General features: G+C 39.8%; 2 protein-coding genes across 3 annotated transcripts; both read left to right on the top strand.

Annotated features, from left to right (window-relative positions):
- Nucleotides 1–1,264: 1,264 nt before the first annotated feature.
- On the top strand, nt 1,265–11,000 carry dctn2 (dynactin 2 (p50)). 2 transcript variants are annotated; one of them, XM_028406537.1, is made up of 15 exons: nt 1,265–1,489; nt 1,808–1,876; nt 3,893–3,898; nt 4,580–4,676; nt 4,805–4,866; nt 5,090–5,188; nt 5,865–6,025; nt 6,471–6,624; nt 6,878–6,943; nt 7,150–7,188; nt 7,392–7,469; nt 7,911–7,982; nt 8,279–8,381; nt 9,307–9,398; nt 10,166–11,000. In XM_028406537.1, exons 1-15 carry the CDS (start codon nt 1,454–1,456, stop codon nt 10,250–10,252), a joined length of 1,221 nt encoding a protein of 406 aa, XP_028262338.1. In that variant the 5' UTR covers nt 1,265–1,453; the 3' UTR covers nt 10,253–11,000. The 2 variants fall into 2 exon arrangements, with proteins under 2 accessions (XP_028262338.1, XP_028262339.1); XM_028406538.1 differs by lacking the exon at nt 3,893–3,898.
- Nucleotides 11,001–16,562: 5,562 nt separating this feature from the next.
- Nucleotides 16,563–20,720, top strand: ddit3 (DNA-damage-inducible transcript 3). Its single transcript, XM_028405947.1, has 4 exons — nt 16,563–16,713; nt 18,100–18,161; nt 18,602–18,810; nt 18,961–20,720. Exons 3-4 carry the CDS (start codon nt 18,655–18,657, stop codon nt 19,735–19,737), a joined length of 933 nt encoding a protein of 310 aa, XP_028261748.1. The 5' UTR covers nt 16,563–16,713; nt 18,100–18,161; nt 18,602–18,654; the 3' UTR covers nt 19,738–20,720.
- Nucleotides 20,721–20,747: the final 27 nt, after the last annotated feature.

Here is a 20,747-nt window from a genome sequence, read left to right as displayed (position 1 = left end):
ACGCAGACCGAAACGCACAGACCTTTCTATGCCCACATGAAAAGAAACCCCGGCAGGCAAAGCATTTGGAAGAATGGAAAACTACGAGTTTGAGGATCCAAAATCATTGATGAAATATACAAAAAATAAAACACCAGTTTGAAGAGTGCTTATTGTTTAAAATAATCTCAAACTAAACTCAGGTGCAGCTGAGCGGTGGAGAGCAGATGGAGAGTTGTAAACGGGGAGTAGTCTGTAGTCCAAACTGGTCCGGGCGGTCTGGATAGGCTGCAGGCTTCTCGGAAGCATGCCTTGCATCTCTGTCATCCCTGCTCTCTCTCTCACACTGGGGGCGGGGCGTGCTAAAGTACAGCGGCTCAGATCCTCTCTCATCAGCACCAATGAGGACGGAGCAACAGAGAGAGGAGCACCAACTCTGCCTCATTTTTATCTGAATGCTCGATAAGAAAAGTTCACTTTTATTTTTTGACACTTTTACTGAAAGTATTTATGCATCTGGTGAAATATCTTCTGAAGCAAGTAATTTTTGAGGAGAGCATCTTTTTTTATGTCTGCACCAGAATGGTCACCATGGCAATGCTGTTTTGCATGGGTAGTCATGTGGGAACTGAAGGCTCCATAATTTTCCCTCAGAGGATATGGACCTTTGCTGATGCTGAGCCTTGCGACATAGATGAATTGGGATAATGTTTAAAACACAGTGCACAATGTTGCATAAACAATATATAGGCTATAGGCTATAGGCCTATATATAAAAAAACACAACACAACATTCGTAGGCTGTTATGCTGTTGCTAGATTAAACAAAAACATGACACTTACAGCACTACTCTTTTTCTTATTATTTCTTAAAAAACACTTTGGATATTTTATTTTTCCAACGGAGTGGCTCATCATCTTAATCAAAAATCTTTGGCCCATTGATTAAGTTGCTTGCTTGTACCTTTGGCGCCATCGTGAGACGTTTCTGTTAGTTCCGCTATCACAAAAAATTAACTAAATTAAAGGTGAAATAAATACAAAATTGATGTTAGAGATAATATAATTATGAGCGAAAGTGTTGTGTTGGAACGGGAAATAAAATAAAACAACAAGAAAAACCTAAATTCGTGATAAAATTGAGCTGGATAAAGTAGCGCATGCGTAATGACGCTCCCGATTTCAAGGGATGTTTGTTTTGTGTTCTGTGATAGGCCGTCAAACTGTCTTCCATTGACGCAGCGCACACAGCACCGCCCATCCGCCTTTCTTCATAGAAACCAAGCGCTCACGCTGTCAAACCTAACTAGTGACCACATCACCCTGGAAAGCTACGCCGGCTGAGAGACTGCTGGCTCATCCATCGTTAGCTTTTGTCCCCATCAGATTCGTTCCTTCGCTGCTTATCTCGTTTTAAGGACTGTAATAAGAATCTGTGTTGATTTGTCGTTCTCGTTTTTGCATCCCGTGGAAAATGGCTGATCCTAAATACGCAAATTTGCCCGGAATTGTAAGTGGCTAACGCTAGCGGACGGATATCCAGACTGCTGTATTGAAATGTTAGCTCCAGGCTGTGACAGCTAAGTTAGCTAAGAACACTAGCTGTTGACTCAGTTGTTTGCGTATTGTTTGCAAGTATGGTATAGCTACAGCTAATAATTACAGATCCGTAGTTGCTAGCTTTTCAGTTAATTGTGTTCTCTGTGGCAGGAAGCAGAGGTTTGTATATAGTCGTGCTGTTGAATGGGCCGGGGCGTTGGCCAGGCTAACGGCAATAAACAGGATATATAATCGTATTATATATTGCTTACATGATTTTTTTCAATAGGCTTTTAACGAGCCAGACGTGTACGAGACCGGTGACCTCCCAGAGGATGACCAGGCGCAGTTTGAGTCGGTAAGTTGACGTTTTAACTGTCGGGTTGCTCACTGTTGGCTAATGCGCTGCATATTAAGCTAACTAGCTAACAAGTGTTTACAATTAACTTAGTGTCAAAAATACCTATATCAGTCCTGCATAGCATAAGTAGAATTAGTGTCAGAATTTACTATAAATGCAAATATATGTTTGCATTTATAACTACTAACTGTGTATGTGAAATAATAATAACAAAACACACAAGATCACATTATTGTGTCTATCCTGTTATTGATCAGAATGTATGATTGAGTTTGATCTTACGCAGTATGTGATTTTGTCTTATCATTTTTACATCCTACAAGTACATCATAGGCAAAATTAATCTAAAACTAAAGGATCCTTTGGTGATAACTAGCAAACAAAACTCACTGTGAATATGTGTGTGTCAGTGCAATGGTCTTGTGACTTTGAGAAATGTCTCAGGAAATTTCAGTGAGTCCTTTCAGTACAATTTGGAAGCACACTGATGGAGGCTGGTTGTACTGGATTTGCTGGGCTGTTTACTGACCAGCAGAGTAAATCCTAATTGGCATTTTCCCTTCCATGTTTCCACTTTCATTCTTCCCCTTCCCTATCCCTTGTTTTGACCCTCCTCGGACCCTAGTTTGTACAAGTAAGACTGGCTCCATTGTTCTCTCAGTGAGATTAAAGCCGTTTTTATGCATGTTTTTTTAATCTCATAACTACCTTTTCCCTCTAACTCTATTGATTGGGATAAAATGACAAATAGGCGGGTGGTGTGACCCCTTTTTATGCTCTGTAATTCATCACTTCTTGATTGTTCTGAAGTGCAGAATGATGTTTTTCCCCTCTTTATTCAAACATTTTAAGGGCATAAGGATGTTAATGGGTCTGTAACAACATTGATTAACTCATCCACTGGGTCATGCAATAGACAAAGCATTGACGACTCAAGTGTGTATCTGTGAGTGTTAAACTTTGACAGGAGAAAGAAAAGTGTTTTTGTTTAAATTTTTTAAGTGGTTCCCATTTTTATCCTTCTGACATGGTCTAACAATTGCTCCCTGGCTAACCACACTATTCAAACTAACTGTGCTTTCTAAAAGCCTCTTTACACTGTGTGATAACATTACGCTAGATGGATTTAATATTGTAAAAACTTTAATGTAGGCAATACAATGTAATACTAATGTAGTCTAATCTACATTTTGAGGGTGTTCAATGAATCGTCAGTGAATTTCAGTGTTACATTGCAAGTAGAAGTAGAAATTTGCCAGCTGGTGAAAACCATCTGCATTTATTTAAATAATGTCATCGGAATGGTGGTCGCAAGTAAGACAATGTTGGTTTCCTATTCGCACAGCTAGATCGCAACATTTATGTTTATTTATTAATTTGAGGCCCATATAACAAAGTGATTAAGATATAACAATTGTAACCATTATGTTTAACGGATTATCAAAATGTATATTGTTTATTATCTCAGAAGGTTTTTACTCACACAGTGTACTGGGGCTTTAACCTGGGTATAGTTCATCAGCTGCTTCAGTTCACTTTAGCAGATTATTTCAGCTGCATGTTACTAAGGATAGGCTCATTCTAACAGTTTTTACAACAGAATGCATCTCCTGACTTAATCCACCTGTTGCACTTTACTCTGACTCACGAATAGTTGTTTTAAAATACCAAAATCTTCTTCAATAATAATAGTAAGTTAAGAAAAACAGAAAGTAACTTGGTGTTAATGGACCATCTTACCATCCTGAATCGGGGACGAAAGAAAGAACTGGAGACATCATAAGCTGTCTGAATAAAGTGTCTCCAGGGCTCTTAGCCGCAGCAGCAACTCTCTGAACACTGCTTTTCTTTCTTATCTGTCCCCGACCCTGGCCAACTGTTCCTGTTGTGTGCATGGCATGTGATAACCACATTAATCTGTGTTGTCTCTCTCTCTCTCTCTCTCCCCCCTACTTTTTTTTCTTCTCCCTCTGCTCTTCTGTTATTTTCTCTAACTCTCTTTGGAAACCCAAGGAGCTGGTAAGAGCCTGACTAACTCTCCTCCTCTTCCTCCTCCTCCTCCTCCTCCTCCAAACATCTGTGTAACTGTCTTGTGTTTGTTGTGTGTTACCTTTTATTTTTTTGTGTGTGAGTCCACTCATAACATCTGTGTCAGTGGTGTTTGAATTCTACATAATTCTATCATAATTGATCAAGTGTTGATCAAATGACCCCTGTTATTCCTAGAATAACTTCCCAGAATCACTAATCAAGAAACTGTCATTTAGAACAGAAAGTGTTAGTGACCTCTGGCTGTTTTCACTCACGTAACATTGTTTTACCATAGTAGAGCACATGGACATTGTGTTTAATATAAAAGCTAAACCTTTTTTTAAAGATGTTCTTCAGATTCTACAATTACTCCAGGGTGAAAATGATAAATTTATTTATTTGTCTCTTGCCTGCTAGTCTAAATTATTTATAAGTGATCTGGTTCTCCTACATTAGTTATAATTATTGGATTTAATTTATGTGGGTATCTGATGTTGATTATAATGCAATTATGCACTTCATGATCAAGCATACGTTTTCCACTCAGATCTTACCAACCTGTGGCTTTGAGACTTTTGGCTCACTGCACCAGTGTTTGCTCTCTTCACATTTTTTATATGCCATTTGTGATTTTCTTTAAGTTCATCTGACTTGGTGTTTTAATAACAGGAGGAGCTTTGCAGTGACAGCGTGGAGAGGATTGTGGTCAACCCCAATGCAGCCTATGACAAGTTCAAAGACAAGCATGTCAGCACTAAGGGACTTGGTCAGTTCGTAGTGGATACTTCTCCACATTCAACCCTTTTCATGACAGCTACTGTAACTAAAAACTGAAGCCTGATAGGCTAAGTATTATTAAACTCTTCTTACAATGCGTTCCTCTGTTTCTCACAGACTTCTCAGACAGAATCAGTAGAAGCAGGCGAGTGGGCTATGAGTCTGGAGAATTTGAAATTGTGAGTACATTCTGTTCAGCAGAAATCCATTACTTTTTCTTATTCTTCTAGAATGAGATCCATTTTTAGGGTAACACCTTTATTATTTATTTCACTCGCTACATGTGTTTTCTGGTAAAGCCAAAGAGCCTGAGATAGTGGTACTGTGAGATTGCTGTACTAGAACTTGCTTTGCTGTTGTGTAATATTCATACCCTCTTTCTGCTGGCTCGTCTTTTTTCAGCTTGGAGAGGGCTGCGGAGTAAAGGAGACGCCCCAGCAGAAGTATCAGCGCCTGGTGAACGAGATCCAGGAACTCACTCAGGAGGTGGACACCATCCAGGTAGACTGTGAGCAACACAAACACACACTGAGATACACAGACAAACAAACGAAACTTTGCCAGAAACAGTCAGCAAGGGACAGACTCTCCTTCATTATGGCAGCTTCCTGCATTTTATTCCACACTATCCTATAGCGAATTTATTTAGGTGAGGGCAAACTTTTGGCAAAAACAATATCAGTGGTGTAATATTTATACTCAGCTCACACAGTTACATAGACCCGCGAATCCAAAGTGCAGTCTGCAGAGAAGCTTTAAGTTCACACTAAAACGATTTTTGATTAAACAAATTGAACTGCTTTTCAGACCTCTCCACCAAGACACTAATTAAACTTAGATGCATACACACAGCAGCTTTCCTGCTCTATGAATTCTAATTCAAGCTTTGTCCCAGCAGTAGTAGTGATAATATTGTTTGAGCTTGCGCCGGCCATGCTCGCTGAATATGCAAGCATAAATTTAGTGTTAGAAGAGACCTTCTAGGAACAATTCACATTCTTCAATTCATGTGCAGTCATCCATCAGTGTAAGTGCAGCAAATAGGAGTCAAGTGGTGCATGCTAAGATAAGAAAGTCCACTTTTATGGGAAACAGATTAACTGTTGGCTATAGTAAATGTTAAAGGAAAATTCTGGCATTTTAAACTTACCTCATATCCGTGTCCTTCTGCTTTCAGGCTGCTACAAAGGAAAGCAGTGCAGAGGAGCGCCTCACTCCGGTTGTACTTGCCCAGCATGCAGCTCAGCTCAAACAGCAGCTGGTGTCTGCCCATCTCGACACACTGCTGGGACCACAGGCACATATCAACCTGGCTGATCCAGATGGAGCTCTGGCCAGGTGAGTTGAGACGGTGAGGACAAGCTTTAGGAATGTGGAACGTCACACTCTTAAACCTCATAAAAGTGATGGTCTGGTAGGAAGAAAAGGGGTAGACAGACGAAATGCTCAGGGAGAAGAGACGAAAAATAAACTTCACTGAGCTTGGACTTCAACCCAGAAATAAGGAAAGAGAGGCAGTATCTGTCCAACAGTTGATGGCTGATGGACAGAAAATAAAAACTGGACAAGGCAGAAAGAGATTAGAAACATGTCAGAGCCCAACTGAGCATGGGTCTGAGGGCAAATGAAAAAGGAAAGAAAAGAAGCTGCTAGAAGTGAGAGTGATGAAAACTCACCTTGACCTTGCAGTTTTGAAGACAGATGAAGCAAGGAAGAGTGAGGACCACAGATAACAGTATTGAACATATAATCCTTTGTGTTTTCCTTTCCTTTCTTACCACAGGCGTCTGCTCACTCAGCTGGAAGCAGTGAAGGGCAGCCGTGGCAGCGCTGCAGGAGACAGCAAGCCAACGGTATCAGCTAAGGGCCCAGATGGAGTGGTCCTCTATGAGCTGCACAGTAGACCAGAGCAAGAAAAATTCAACGAGTCTGCCAAGGTAAGGTAGAAACGGAGACGAAGACAGCAGAGTCAAGTGTCTGGGATGCACGCAAATGAGTAAATGTTTCATCCATACGATCTCATGGACATGCTTCGTTTTAACTCTCATGAGATGAATGCCAGAATATTTAATGGCAATAAATAGAACAAAAGGGAGCGTGGTGTGTGCGTGGGTGTTTGTGTACGTGTGTGTTATGGGAGGCTGTTGTCAGTGCCAGCCATGTGTTGCCTGTGTTGTTCTGTCCCCATAGATGGCGGAATTGGAGAAGCGTCTAGCTGAGCTGGAGATGGCTGTTGGCTCAGGATCAGACAAGCAGGTACACACAGACTCACACACACTGCTTACAAACACACATCCTCTCTAATGCTTTTTTTTTCTAAATCTGTATATCCGCTTCTCTTTCACTTTCACACCACTAAATTTCATGCTTCTGTTCCTGTGTGTAACCATCCACAAAAATCTTGGATGGGGGTGCATTCATTGTAAAATGCATTTCCTTTTTTGTGTGTGTTTACAATGTAGGGACCTCTCAGTGCTGGTGTACAAGGAGCCAGTTTGATGGTAGGAAGTTCACTTTTCTTTGCAACGCACTGTGTGGGTTTGTGTTTGTAACTCTGATGTGCAGCCAGAGAACTGGGTCAAACTTCAAAGATGACATCAGTCCCTCCAAGTTTGTGTATTGCTGCTGTGCTAGCAGTAGGAGCAGGAACACATAGTTATTGAAAGTGTCTTCTATATAAAGTGTGTGTGCCTCTTTGTATCAGGACACCATCGAGATCCTGCAGGCAAAAGTCAGCGCTCTGGACTCTGCTACTCTGGATCAAGTGGAGGCAAGACTGCAGGTACAGTTCCCAATACAGCTCTAGGATAGAGGGGTTTATTTGGATTCTTGTGGTTTTAGTATATAGTGAAATACACTAAAACCATAATATATGAATATATATGTGTGTGTATGTGTGTGTATATATATATATATATATATATATATATATATATATATATATATATATATATATATATATTGTTGATAGCTATTTAAGAACTAGGCCAGAAGTGTGTGTCATGAAGGAAAAGTTTACAGCACTGTTATGTGGAATGTGTTCTGACTTCAGCCGACTGTGGCGAGCTGCTGTATTTTTTCTTAACTTTTCAAATATGCAACCTTTCCATATGGTTGGGTTACCTGTGGTGCAGTATGTTGTGAAGTACTGCCAGTATTCTTTTTTACAGCTGTCTGATAAAGAATGCATGACTTTGTATTGTGTGTTTTCTCTGCCCTCCAGAGTGTCCTTGGGAAGATGAACGAGATTGCTAAACACAAGGCAGCCATTGAGGATGCAGAAACACAAAACAAGGTTGGTAATCATCGTATGTCAATACTTGCTTATATTTTGAAGCACTTGGAATTGAAGACTCACCTCAGCATATTTCATTTAATTTTTTTACTTTATGATTTTGTTAATAGACCACCAGAGGGCAGATTAGGTTTGTAACAATGACATTATAATGCTTAATATCATGGAATAGATTTTCTGAAAAAAATAAAGACTGTGGTCTGAAGAACATAAGGCTCAGTCAGAAAATGTCCACAATCAGCTGTGTGAATAGAGGACATCTGCTTAACAATTGCCCCTGTATGTATGTCTGTTAGGTGTCACAGCTGTATGACGTGGTGCAGAAGTGGGATGCTGTGTCCACCTCCATACCTCAGGTGGTGCAGCGGCTTGTTGCTGTCAAGGAGCTGCACGAACAAGGTAACATAGACTCGCATACAATATCTATGACCTGTTAAGATTCCTGGTGTTGAATTTCACAAAAACTTTAAATGACTACTGTATTACTGCACGTGAGTAATTGGTTCATATTACAAATATTGGAACGTTATTGCTCTAGGGGGTACATTTTACCCCAGTAAGGGCAATAACAATGAGAGCTTTGATAATTTATGTTCTTTTTATGTGTGGAAAAAGGAACCTTGAAATGACACCCATGAGAGTTCAAGGAGAGAATGTATGTAGGTTAGTGGGGGTGGGGTGTGGCATTAAAAATTTGAAATATGTAGGATGTTGCCACAGAACAAAAACAGGCTGTGGATCCGGATCAGGCAATGAAGCGATACTTCACAAATGTCTGAGTGAGACAAAAGATGAAAAACTAAGTGAAAATGGGATTCAAATGGATAATGGAATTAGCATAAACCATGTCGTTTTGCTATAACAGAGGGCAAAAAAAAAAGAAAAATCACTGAGGGAGATTTAAAATGGTCACAGAATTAGTAAAAAAAATTGCAATACTGTTAAACACCCCCTCCTCCTGGGGAGAAAGATGCAAGATATTTCACATCACATTATCATCTTGTTATTATTTAGCACATGAAAATGGAACCTTAGCATTAATAGATTGTATCGATAATTCAGCTCTGAGAGCTGAAAGAGGTCATTTATCATCCAGCTTCTGTTTGCAGCAATCCGTCACAGTCTGCAGCTCAATAGATTCTAGCTGCAACTTTTTTTTCCCCTCTCCTGATCTTTTTGTACTAATAAATAACTTGTTTGGTCATTCAACCCAGTGTTCATTGTGCTTTCAGGTTAGATTTGCATTCATCCCCTTGCCTCAGTTTATCAATTCTTTTCAGGAGCTCATACTTTGATCTTCCAACATTTTCGCTCTATTTCACAGCAATGCAGTTTGGCCAGCTGCTGACTCACCTGGATACCACTCAGCAGATGATCAACAACTCTCTGAAAGACAACAACACCCTGCTAACACAGGTAAGACGTTCACAGCCCTGCAGAACAGAATAGCACTGGGTGTGGGAACTGAATAATAACAGGTTTGGCCACTTAAATGTCCAACTCATGAGCTACTACTGACACCACAGAAACTCTTCACTGGTACATATACACTGTAAGATCTCACAGAACCTAGTCTGCATTTAAGTGACCAAAATCAATTAATTAAAGTAAGGTTTGAATGTAATCAAACACTTGGCAATAACTTCTTCATATGGTGGAATACATGTATATAAAAGATCATCTTCAAATAGACTTTAGAGTCCGGGAAATATTGTTTTTTGTGACCCAAAATAACAGAGTACACTTTCCTGTAACAAGAGTAGACACTGTATAAAGCCTCTTCAAGGCTCAGTCCACAATCAGCCGGTGCTGTCACAGTTCAAGGCTTATGGCTAGATCGAAGTGTGTCTTATCAAATAAAGTTTTTTTTTAAAACTTTAGGAAAGTCTCGGTTTTGCTTTTCCCAGACTCCTTTTATATTTTGGTGTAAAATATCCTCAAGGCTTGTCAATAGTTTTTTTTCAGTTATTATTATTATGGAGAGCCATGGACATCATCAATAGTCTTTTCACTTTTAACTTACTAAGAAATTGAATGTGAATGCATGTTGATGAAACTTATCCAGACAATTTGTGACAACAGTAGTATTAGTATTATGGATTACACTGAGGATTTCTAGTGATGACATGAATGTTCCTTTGTTGTTACAAGCTTTTTCTGATGTTTTGTTTCTTTCATGACAGGTCCAGCAAACAATGAAGGAAAATCTGGTGGCTATCGAGGAGAACTTTGCTGCACTAGATCAGCGGATGAAGAAGGTTTCTAAATAAACAGTGGCAGCGCTTGGACCGGTCCAGATGAGTGTAGAAAATGGACAATTAAGAGTTGGCTCGAGAGAACGGATGAGAGGGGGATTGGGGTTTAATACCTTTCTTTCTGGCCATCTCTCTCTCTATTGCTCTCCGTTTCTGTCTCTGCCTTTTTTCACAAAGTGGAACGTTAGAAAGTTGGAAAAGATGGAATCACTAAAATAAGGAGACCAAATGCTCTCGTCCACCCTTTTTTCTTTCCCTTCCTTTCTCTTGCATCAAACTGAAAACACATTTGTCCACTCTATACATGCCACTATCGCAGCCCCTCATACGCTTAATGAGTTTTAGACTGAATTGTTTTTATAATTATTATTATTAAAACATGAAACTCCCATTCCTTTTGGAGGTTCACACTACTATGGAATTTGTACTGTAAACATTGGTCAAATTAAGTGGATCACATTAATGTTGGGTGACACATGTTGTCAACACTGTAAAAAAAAAAAAAAGAAAGAAAAAATGTCCTGAAATGTTGTAGCAGGAGGAGGTGAGTTCGAGTGTCGGGGCCGCGTCACGAAAGGAAAGCTTGTAAATATGCCTGTATACCTTATTGTTTCTTGAAGCTCAGTCGCTTGTAACTATATTATTATGACTGGGAGCGGACACCACAGACAGACTTTTATCTGCTTTGTCATTGCCTACAAGTCAACTGTATTGTTCATCTATGGTCATGAGAAACTGATCAATAAAACAAAGTGCGACACACTTTCCTGCTTTTATTTCATGGCATGAGGGCGTTTTTAAGTCATTATTTAATAATTATTGACAGACCAAAAAAAACTAATAACATCATTAATTTTTGTTTTTGCTCACTTTCATATAAATAAAACAAGTTGATATTTAGTCAAAGTAGCTGGTAATGCAAAGTACGTACATTTAGTTGTCTACAATGTGTATTGCACCTTAAATTCTACTTTCCTCACCTGTCAATAGAAATCTTTATTTGCGGTCTTAGTTCTGACCACTGGGTGGCAGCACAGCCTCTAATAACAAAACATGTCAAACCCACATTAACAGCTAACAGGCTAAAAATCACTAAAAAGAACTCCATCACAGCAATGGAAATTAACTGTAACAGATAATATTAACCTTCACTAAACATTTTGTATAAACTCTTCTTTATGGCATAAAAAAACAAATGGTTTGGAAAATGTGACCTGAACCCTGGTTTTGGCCTTAATTGTTTGTCATCTAAAAACAGAATTAGAAACTTTTACCATTATTCTTAAGGATTTAAAGGCAAAAGGTTGCTCTAATTTATGATGGTGAGTATGAATGACAATGAGAAAATGTGCTAAAAACTATAACACAAAAAAACCTCTGCAGCTCTCTGGTGTGCCATCTAAATTAACATGAAGAACTCAATGAATTTGAGGTCAACCTCAAATCCATCTGGCATTAGTTGGTTTTTAAAAAGCATTAAAACAAAAAGCTAGGTCATGTTTGAAGCCAGGTGATGGTATTAGACACAAAGGCCGACTGATAACTGAAAGCAGGGCAAGGATCAGGTGATTGTGGTGAGTCATCCGGACCCAGCAGCTCCTGAGAGTTAAGTAACCGCCACGACAAGCCGCCATAAAAAGGGGGATTAATAGTTCAACCTATGAGAGAGGTTGATTATAACTCTGTTTAATCACCTTTGTTCCATTTTTCTTTTTTCAGCAGACATAACTAGGTGGACTTTCCCCCTACATGTGGTGTGGAGCTGAGAGGACCGGCCTGCTCAGATAGGACATATCAAGTGTAACTTAAAGGGAATTAGATCCAGAGTGCCAGCTTAGAAGGGAATGCCCCAGATGAGCACAGAGACATGCCGCGTACTGTACTGTATCATGTTATACCGCATTTGTCCTTCTATTTTGGGTGTAGTAGGTTGGGTCAGCTCAGTGCACCGTGACTTAAGACACACTTCCCACACAAATACTGATCATTTACTAAAAGGACAGCTAAGAACAATGTTCTTGTCCTGAGTCTTGGACTGATAATGCATAGTTTCTATTGGTTTTTTTTAGCTGAATGATTCAAAACATTCATCATATCATTCTTGACTATAAATGCAGCTACTTACATACAGCCTGTACTATCAGCCCCATCTGTCATTTACTCTGCTGGACAAAGTGAGTCCTCGGGCAGCTCGGAGCAGCTGAACACAGACGAGGCTGTATAGCACCAATTGCTCTAAAATCTCTGTTTCTGGTGCTGATATGGGAAAATCTATGAGGAGAGGAAGAAAGGGCTGGTGTAAGAACCTGGACTGTGTGTTTCACTGGCTGTAAACCCACCTGTTCAGACAGGCCTTTAAAGTTTAATGTACCTACAGTCTCTGTTTAGGCGTGTGTGTGTGTGTGTGCCCTGGTCTTTTATTTTTGTTTGTTTTTATCTTTGACACATATGTGAATGAAGAAATCAAAGCACTGATAGTGGTTTTAAATGAAAAAAATAACAAAATATAAAAGCTGTACTGTTCTTTCTCATCAAATTCATTTCTAGTAACAAAGCTGAAAATAAAGCAAAGGTAAGAAAAGCCTGGAAATAAAGATTTATCAAATAAAATGAGCACCAGAGAATAGAAAGCGAATCACACAAAGACCTCTGCAACCATTTGTCAAGTTTTCCTGAATGGGTCTGGACAGGTGAGGAGCCTGTGTTGAAGCAGAATAGAAGGACAGAAGAGGTGGGCGGAGGTTAGCAGCGTAAAATAGAGTGAGCAGCCTACAGTCGTGGGGCAGAATGAGGCTCATAGCGAATGAAAACGAGGGAAGACGGAGAAGATGGGGCGAAGATAGGTGAGGCTCAGTAGGTAAACAGGGTTTAACAGGCTAACAGGATTGTCTGCAAAGTCCTCCTAAAGCTCCAAACACAGAAATCTCAACAAGTAGACATGACGCTTAGCTGGTAGATCTGGACGAGATGTGACAGAGTGAGTCGAAATTAACTCGAAATAATTGGTTACTGGTGGGATTCATGAGAGAAGCTTCTGAGGAAATACATTGATTATTGGATTTCATAATTATTGCAGCATTGACCTCAGCTGATGAGAGATGAGCAACAGTCATTAATGTAGAGACCCAAAGCTGAAAGATAGTCTGTCACATCTTCATCTCACACTGACATGACTGCATCACACGGAAGACAAGATTTTATCTAAAAAAACCCCATTGTTGTCTGTTGACTGTGTCTTACACAGTTTTTTTAAAATAGTCAGGAGGTTTACCTCTCGGTCAGGTGAGGTGAGGGGGGTGGGGGTGGGGGGTGGTGGTCAGGAAAAAGAGTATGAGGAAGGGCATGCCAGGATACAAAATAGGATTTACTGTATCTCCAGTGTTGCTGTTAACAGCTGTATCAGAGAGTATCAGAGTGGGGAAGGATTCCGACAGCTGGTGTGTGTGTGTGTGTGTGTGTGTCGATAGAAACTGGGTGTGGAGCCTTGACCAAGGGCACAGGACGGAGGGGAACAGAACATGATGTGGTGACTGGAAATTCTCTAGACTCTTTCTGCCAGTCAAACAAAAGAAAACCATTTAAACATTTTTTTTACTCTTAGAGGGATAATAACTTCAAACATTCAAACATCACACCATCACATTTATTTTTTAGAGTCATATTGTGGTTATATTTCAAACGCAAGCTCTTGTTTTAAATCAGCGTGGCAGCACGGCAAAGATCAAACAATATTACAACCATTTTTAGAATTTAATTAAAATTTTCTCAGTTTTTTTAAGCACTGTGAAGTTTACTTGTTTCACTTGCTGTGTTATAACAGATAAACATACAGGTCATATTGTCATGTTGGATGATGTGTGTTTTATGCTTTGTTTTGATTGTTTGAAATGATAAATTTATAATTCAACATAGAGAAATAATATCAGTTGAAAAGACTCACATTCTGATATATGTTTATATCTAATAATACACACATTTTACAGATTACAGGGATTACAGAGAACATACGCATTACAACAACACCCTTCAAATACACCCATCAGTGTGTGGACTGTGGCTCATCCATATTATCAGACAGTTTGCAGCACTTGTTCACACTCCTGTAATAATAACAAGTATTACTAATAATAGAAGAGAATAACATCTATTAAAACTATATTATTTTGTTTTAATTTATTTTATTACTTTTGTTTGTTTAATGATAAAAAAAGCATCAATATTGTTATCAGACCATAAAGAGACCTAGATGTGTGCTTGTAAACAGTGTTTTGTAATGACTACAACACAGACAGACGACGGGACTGACAAAATAAACAGACGGCAGGGTGGATGGAGAGGAGAGGGAGAGGGGGGGGGGTGTAGAGAAAAGTATGCTGAACTACTCAGCAACAGCCACTCAAGTCGTGACGTGTTCGCGGTGCTTCCTGCAGCGCTTTAACCCGGGTCCTAGAGACAGTATTTGAGCTTTCTATTCGCTACTTGGCGCTGTTGCTATGGGGCTGTGCATGTTGAGGCGTGCACGTGGCGCCGTGCATGGGAAAACAGTTTGTGTGTGCTGAGTTTGGGATTAGGGCAGAAAGTGTCAGGAGTGTGTAATACGATGAAACCTCGTTTAATTCTGCTATTCTGTTGTTGTTGTTGTTGTTGTTGTCGCCATGGCTGTTGTTTACATTGTGAAGGATCACGTTCCAGCACTCTATATGATATCTATAGGACGTCACTGCGTCATCCATTGTGTGTCTGAGACGGTGACCTTGTTGAACTTTGTGCCTTTCTGTCCTCAAGGTACACAAATTTAATGTCTGCCATAAAGTTGTTTACAGGGTGATAGACTTGTATTCATTCTGTGGAGCCACACAGGTGTAATTATGTGTATGTTATAAATATTAATTATCCTTATATCTGCAAGTATGTTACATAAGTGTATACATATATATACATATATAAAATATATATATATACACAATATGTACTTCAGTTGTTTTTATAGTGTCAGGGACATTAATATGATGTATAAAAAGTAACATTTCAACCGGCAATTTGTTGTAAACATGGCGTGTCTGTGTTTCTCAGTGATGTTTTTCAATCGTTTAGCAATAAACCTTAACAACATAACATCATCATCATAAAAAAACGTCATAAAATCATAGTTTGAGGTCAGCCTTTATCATTAATTTCAATTTCGATCTTGGATTATGTTGAATTGCGTTAAAATAGCCGAATATTGTGTTGTTTTTATTAAAGATAACAGACACATATCAGAGTATGGATGAAGTTTAAAGTTTTTTTCTCCCTGACTAATGAAGAATTTCATCATCATCACCATCATCATCAACAACAGCTGAACATATAGCCGGACATCAGACGGCGGGACAGTCGGTGTCTGCTGGTGGAGGGATCACACCCAGCAGCAGCAGCGGCGGCGGCTCGCGCGCGCCAGACGCTCCACCGCGTGTGTTTTGATATCTGACGGAGCGGCAAGAGAGCGTGCGTTATGTGCGTGCGTGCGCGCGCACAGTCAAAGGTTGACACTTACGCTACAAAAGCATGACAAATAAGCGACACCTGTCATGTAAAAATATAAGTTCCTAAAGGGACAGGTTGTTTTTTTGTTGTTGTTTGTTTGTTTGTTTTAAATTCCCCTTGTGTTTTTGTTTGTTTTGTTTTTGTCGTGGGCGTAGAGCTGGTGTGTATTCCCGGTGTAAACTTTTAGACAACACCTGTTAAAAAAAAACAAAAAAAAAACACAAAGTCTGGTAAAAAAACAAGCGGATGGCAACACAATTAATAAACACGTCACGAACAAGTAAGCGCTAAATGGATTGGCTGATTTTTTTTAAACCACTATATATATAAAAAAAACAACTCGAAAGAAGAAAATCGATTCAGCTTTTGTGTTCCGGAAACAAACAATTCTTCGACATGAGATATCCATGCATATATGTATATTTTTAGATTTTGTTAGAGCCAACACTGTTTAATAAAACATGTTCTGATTCTGCTGGTGTTATCCCCAGCTAGAAACTGGTTGCCAAGCATTGCATCATTCCTTTCATGTGACTCCCATACGCCCCAAATTCGTCCTGGCCGTCTTATGACTGCATCACAATTGCTGCTCGTACAAACTATACAGGCTGGAGGAGCGCAACCAGTCAGGACGACGCTACGCCCCGCCTCTATGGTGATTCTACGCCACCCTATTGGATGTCGTCAAGGAAAAGATCTTAACTCAAGTCTCCTGATTGGACGCTAAAACGTCGCTTAATATCCTCCATGTTAGGTTGCGGTGAATCTACCTTCCCATGCATAGTTTGGTTGACCTCGCCCTCAATATAAACACCGCCGGGAGTTTCCGTAAAATCACATTCAGCCGTCAAGACTGAACAATGGTTATCATGAGCTATCACCAATTTTTACAAAAATATCTACATACGAATTCAAGACAGTCGAGAAGGCGAGCGAATAAAAGAAAAAGGGTAAGTGGACATTTTTACTGATAGTTGTTGAGAGTTCGTCGATGTTTTTTCAGTGACTGAGGGAGTGACTGACGGCTACTTTGGACTGGTCCCATGTTGTGCAAAGAGGAAGAATGTGCATGTTTATTGGCAGATATCCCGGTGCCATTTTTAGAATAACAGTTGTCTTAATCAATCATAATTTAACATTGACTTGTGTCAACTTCATGTGTTTTGTTTTTGACGAGTTATCGATCTAAAAAACGGACTTCTGAACTAGTAAGTTTGGATGTTTCGGATTGACAGTGGCCAGAAAAACACATTTTTGTAAATTTTGTGGTTGAAAATTAAAATAATTCGTGTCATTACATTTAAACACGTGTAACATATTCTATCCAGCAGACACTGTGTAGCGTCTGACAGGAATAGTCTGGGCTGTTGACTTTTGGCTGTTATTTTTGACAGCTGCACGCGCACACGTCTTTAAATCTTAATCTTAATTAAGTTTAATCACAGCATGAATAGCTCTTTTTTTATTTTATCCCTTCCTCCCAGCCCACTTTTTGTTTTTTTCCTTTTTTTCTTGTACGTTTCCTTTTGTTTCGCCCATTCCTCCTGCTGGACTTAACATTTCCATGACGTAATTGTCTTGGTTTACAGTGGACATGTAATCTGACTAAAACAGGGAAAATATACCCTTATATTAATATGAGAACAGTCATTTAACGGAGTAGTAATCCTTTTTTTTTTTTAAAAAAAAAAAAGCTAAAGTTTAATGCATGGCTCTCCCATCCCACTTTGACACTAGACATCAGGATAAACTGGGATTATTTTTTATTTTGGCCATAGTTACATCCGTGTAACGGTGTTTAATTTTCTATTTGCACATCAAAGGAGAAAAGACCAAATCCTTATTGATGTGTTGTATTTAAAAGCTTCAGTGTCATTGTGTTGTCTTTTGTGTGGAAACATTTTTAAGACAGCAGCGAGCAATTAATAAAAACAGATCTGACTGTCAGACCTGCTGAGATCGATCAGTTTCTTCATCATTTCACCACTTGTTTATCGATCCCCAGCGTGTTTTGAGGACCGTAAAAAGCAGGGGGCGCAGTAGAGAGCATTTTTTTGGGGTCTTTGTTTACTATAATTATCAGGCTGGATTATCGTTTTTTTTTAATTTCTCATGTTGATCATATCATCAGTTATTTTTGTTTTTTATTTTTATTTTATTTGGTCATAATTCTCCAAAGCAGACATGAATGGTTTTATTCCAGTCACCTTTTGTTTCCAGCTCTGTTTGAGCAAATCATCATTTTGGTTCTGAAGTCTCAGCAGATTTCAGCTGTCAGAAGAAACATTTTTAACGTCATTGTGAAACCTAACATACCAAATGTATTTTCTTTTCAGATTTGTTGGGACAAGCTATCTCCAACACATTGGCAGACTTGATTAACAGAGACTTTCTAAAGGTAAAATTGACCTTTTCATATTTGACACATTAAATGCTGCATGCTTGTGAATTTTTTAATTTTTATTATCAAGACAACTGAAACTAAGCTGCCAGTTTTTCATACATGTATTTTTTAAATTCTCTAACAATGTTTTAGTTGCAGTACTTTAATTTCCTCACTTAGTGTCACTGTTATTCCGGTTGATTACACAATATAATGTACTTTCATCTAGCTCACTTTATACTCAGTTATATAATTTAGGATTAAGCTTGAATGCCTTATTTACTGTTGTTATACAGATCATTCTTCATCATTGCATACAACATTACTTAACTGGTTGCTGAACATTAATGATTAAATAAAGGTGGAGTTATTGTGACGCCATCTAACGTGGAGCTGCTTTGCACTCTTTCTCCCTTTATCCCTCCTGGATTGGATGGCCACCCCTCCCTTCTCAGGTCCAGTGTGAACCGTGTGGCCGAGTATCTGTGCGTTGCGACTGATTGGCGAGATGACTGCCGAGTGGCTACACCTGCCCCCGCCGTACCCCCCTGGTGTGGGGCCATTGTATGGTGCAGAGTTGGAGGCGTGGTATGAGGACCTGCAGGATATTCTGGGCTCTGACACAGGAGGGGCAAAACTGGCACGTGCCCCCACATGCACCGAGGTCAGTAGTTTGAGGAACGAAATGGCTATCACACCCACGATGAGTGTGAGTGTGTGTGTTTACTTTACTAAGTAACATAAGGTTTACCTGCATTGCAATATTTGATGTGTTTCAAACGGTATTAATGTTTTGTGCCTTTTGTGCTTGTAGAAGGAGCCGGAGTTTCTGGATGTTCTGGAGAGTTGTTCTCTGACATGGTTGACTGACGGAAGCCAGTCATGGGGCGAGGGTGTCCAGAGGGCAACAGAGGAGATCCACAGCACCCAGCCTCTGCATCACACCTCATCATCATCCTCCTCTTCCTCCTCCTCCTGCATGAGTCCAGCTGTTGCAGAGGAGCGGCAGGTAGAGGCTGAGAGTGGGAGAAGTGGAGATAGCTCGACAGGAGGAGGCAGTGACCTGCTGCCTCCAGAGTTCTTTGAGTTGCTGAGTGAAGGAGGAGTGGGAATGGTGGATACGAGCGGAGCAGTGATCAGCGGTGGCTATTATTACCACCACCATCAACACCACCAGGCTAATAATGTCCACCCTGCATCTCCCTCAGCCAGTGAAGAGGAACTGCCCTGTGTCCCAGATTCTCCATCCTGCTCCTCTTCAGCTTCACAGTCACCATCTCAAAATTGCTCTTCTCCATCTTCACCTGTCTCTTCCCCTTCCGTCTACCCATCCTCCCGCCTGGGAAAACGTAAGAGGACCACCAGCGAGAGGGCCAACTGTGCCTTGTCCTCTTTCGCCTCCTCCACTCAGCGCTCGTCCTACTCGTCTACCAAAAAGAGTCGCAAAGAAAGGGAGCAGGAGAACGAGAGGAAGGTACAGGAGCTGACAGAGCAGAACGAGCGTTTGAAAGCAGAGATTGAAAGGCTGGGAGAGGAAGTGCAGAGGACGCGAAGAGCCCTGATAGAGAGACTAGTCAACACCAGGAAATGATAAAAGAGAGAGGAATAAATGACGACAGTTCCTACATAATTGGAATTGGCAGTGGTGGGAAAGGTGTAATGTGGTGGTCATGAAATGCCTTGTAGTCAGAAGAATGGAAACCAAAGATAACATTTTTATAAGTGAGGGGATTTTGGGAAAAGAGAGAGAGAGATAACAATGGCAAGAAGAAGGAACGTGATGAAAGTCAAGACAAGAAAGAGTACAGAGAGAACGTGCTGCAACAGCAATGCGGCAAATGAAAAGGCACAGCATGTAAAGAGGAACCGATAGCTCCAAGTGAAAATCATGCAGCGGTTTTGATGAATGTCATTTGTGAGGAATTCTTAATGAGTTCCATCAAATGGAATGGCAGAAATAACTGCATTTGAGGAAATGTCTGTAGGACGGGAAAGGAATTTAATTTAGAAAGCGCATTTCATTGTCATCCGTTCCCATCATTTTGCAATAAACTGTCAACTCTTACCTTAAGGGCTGCAATCTGGCTAGCAGAGATTATTTGCCCCAATTTGTGGAGAGTTTAGGAGCTCAGGAAAAGTTTGAAAGTGCCCGGTGCAGTGTGAGTATGAGAGAATTTTTTTTTCTTTTTTTTGAGGGGGGGGGGGGATTCATAACCTTTTCTTACTTTTATATAACCCCTGGCTTGTGTGTGTATGTGCATTTAGATAAAGTAGGACCCGGCTATTCTTTCTAAGCTGAACTTTTCTATTGTTATTATGGAAATTTGAGGTAAAATTATTAAGAGTCATTCTACCACAATTGACTATTTTTCTATAATACTGTAATTGTACTGTAATGGCTTGTACTGTAATATATGCCAACATATCCACTGTTATTTTCCCCATTGTAGTCACATATATTGTTAATCGTAGAATAATATGCATGGCTTTGAAATTCATGTATTATACCATACCGTTCTTTTTATCTTTCACTGTAAATCCAAGTTTGCAATAAAAAACAATGTGCAATTTTGAGTCATGTTTGTTTTGTGTATTTTAATG

Source organism: Parambassis ranga, chromosome 5 (assembly GCF_900634625.1).
Source record: "Parambassis ranga chromosome 5, fParRan2.1, whole genome shotgun sequence".
Lineage (NCBI taxonomy): Eukaryota > Metazoa > Chordata > Actinopteri > Ambassidae > Parambassis > Parambassis ranga.
This window is presented reverse-complemented; position numbering and strand designations above follow the sequence as displayed.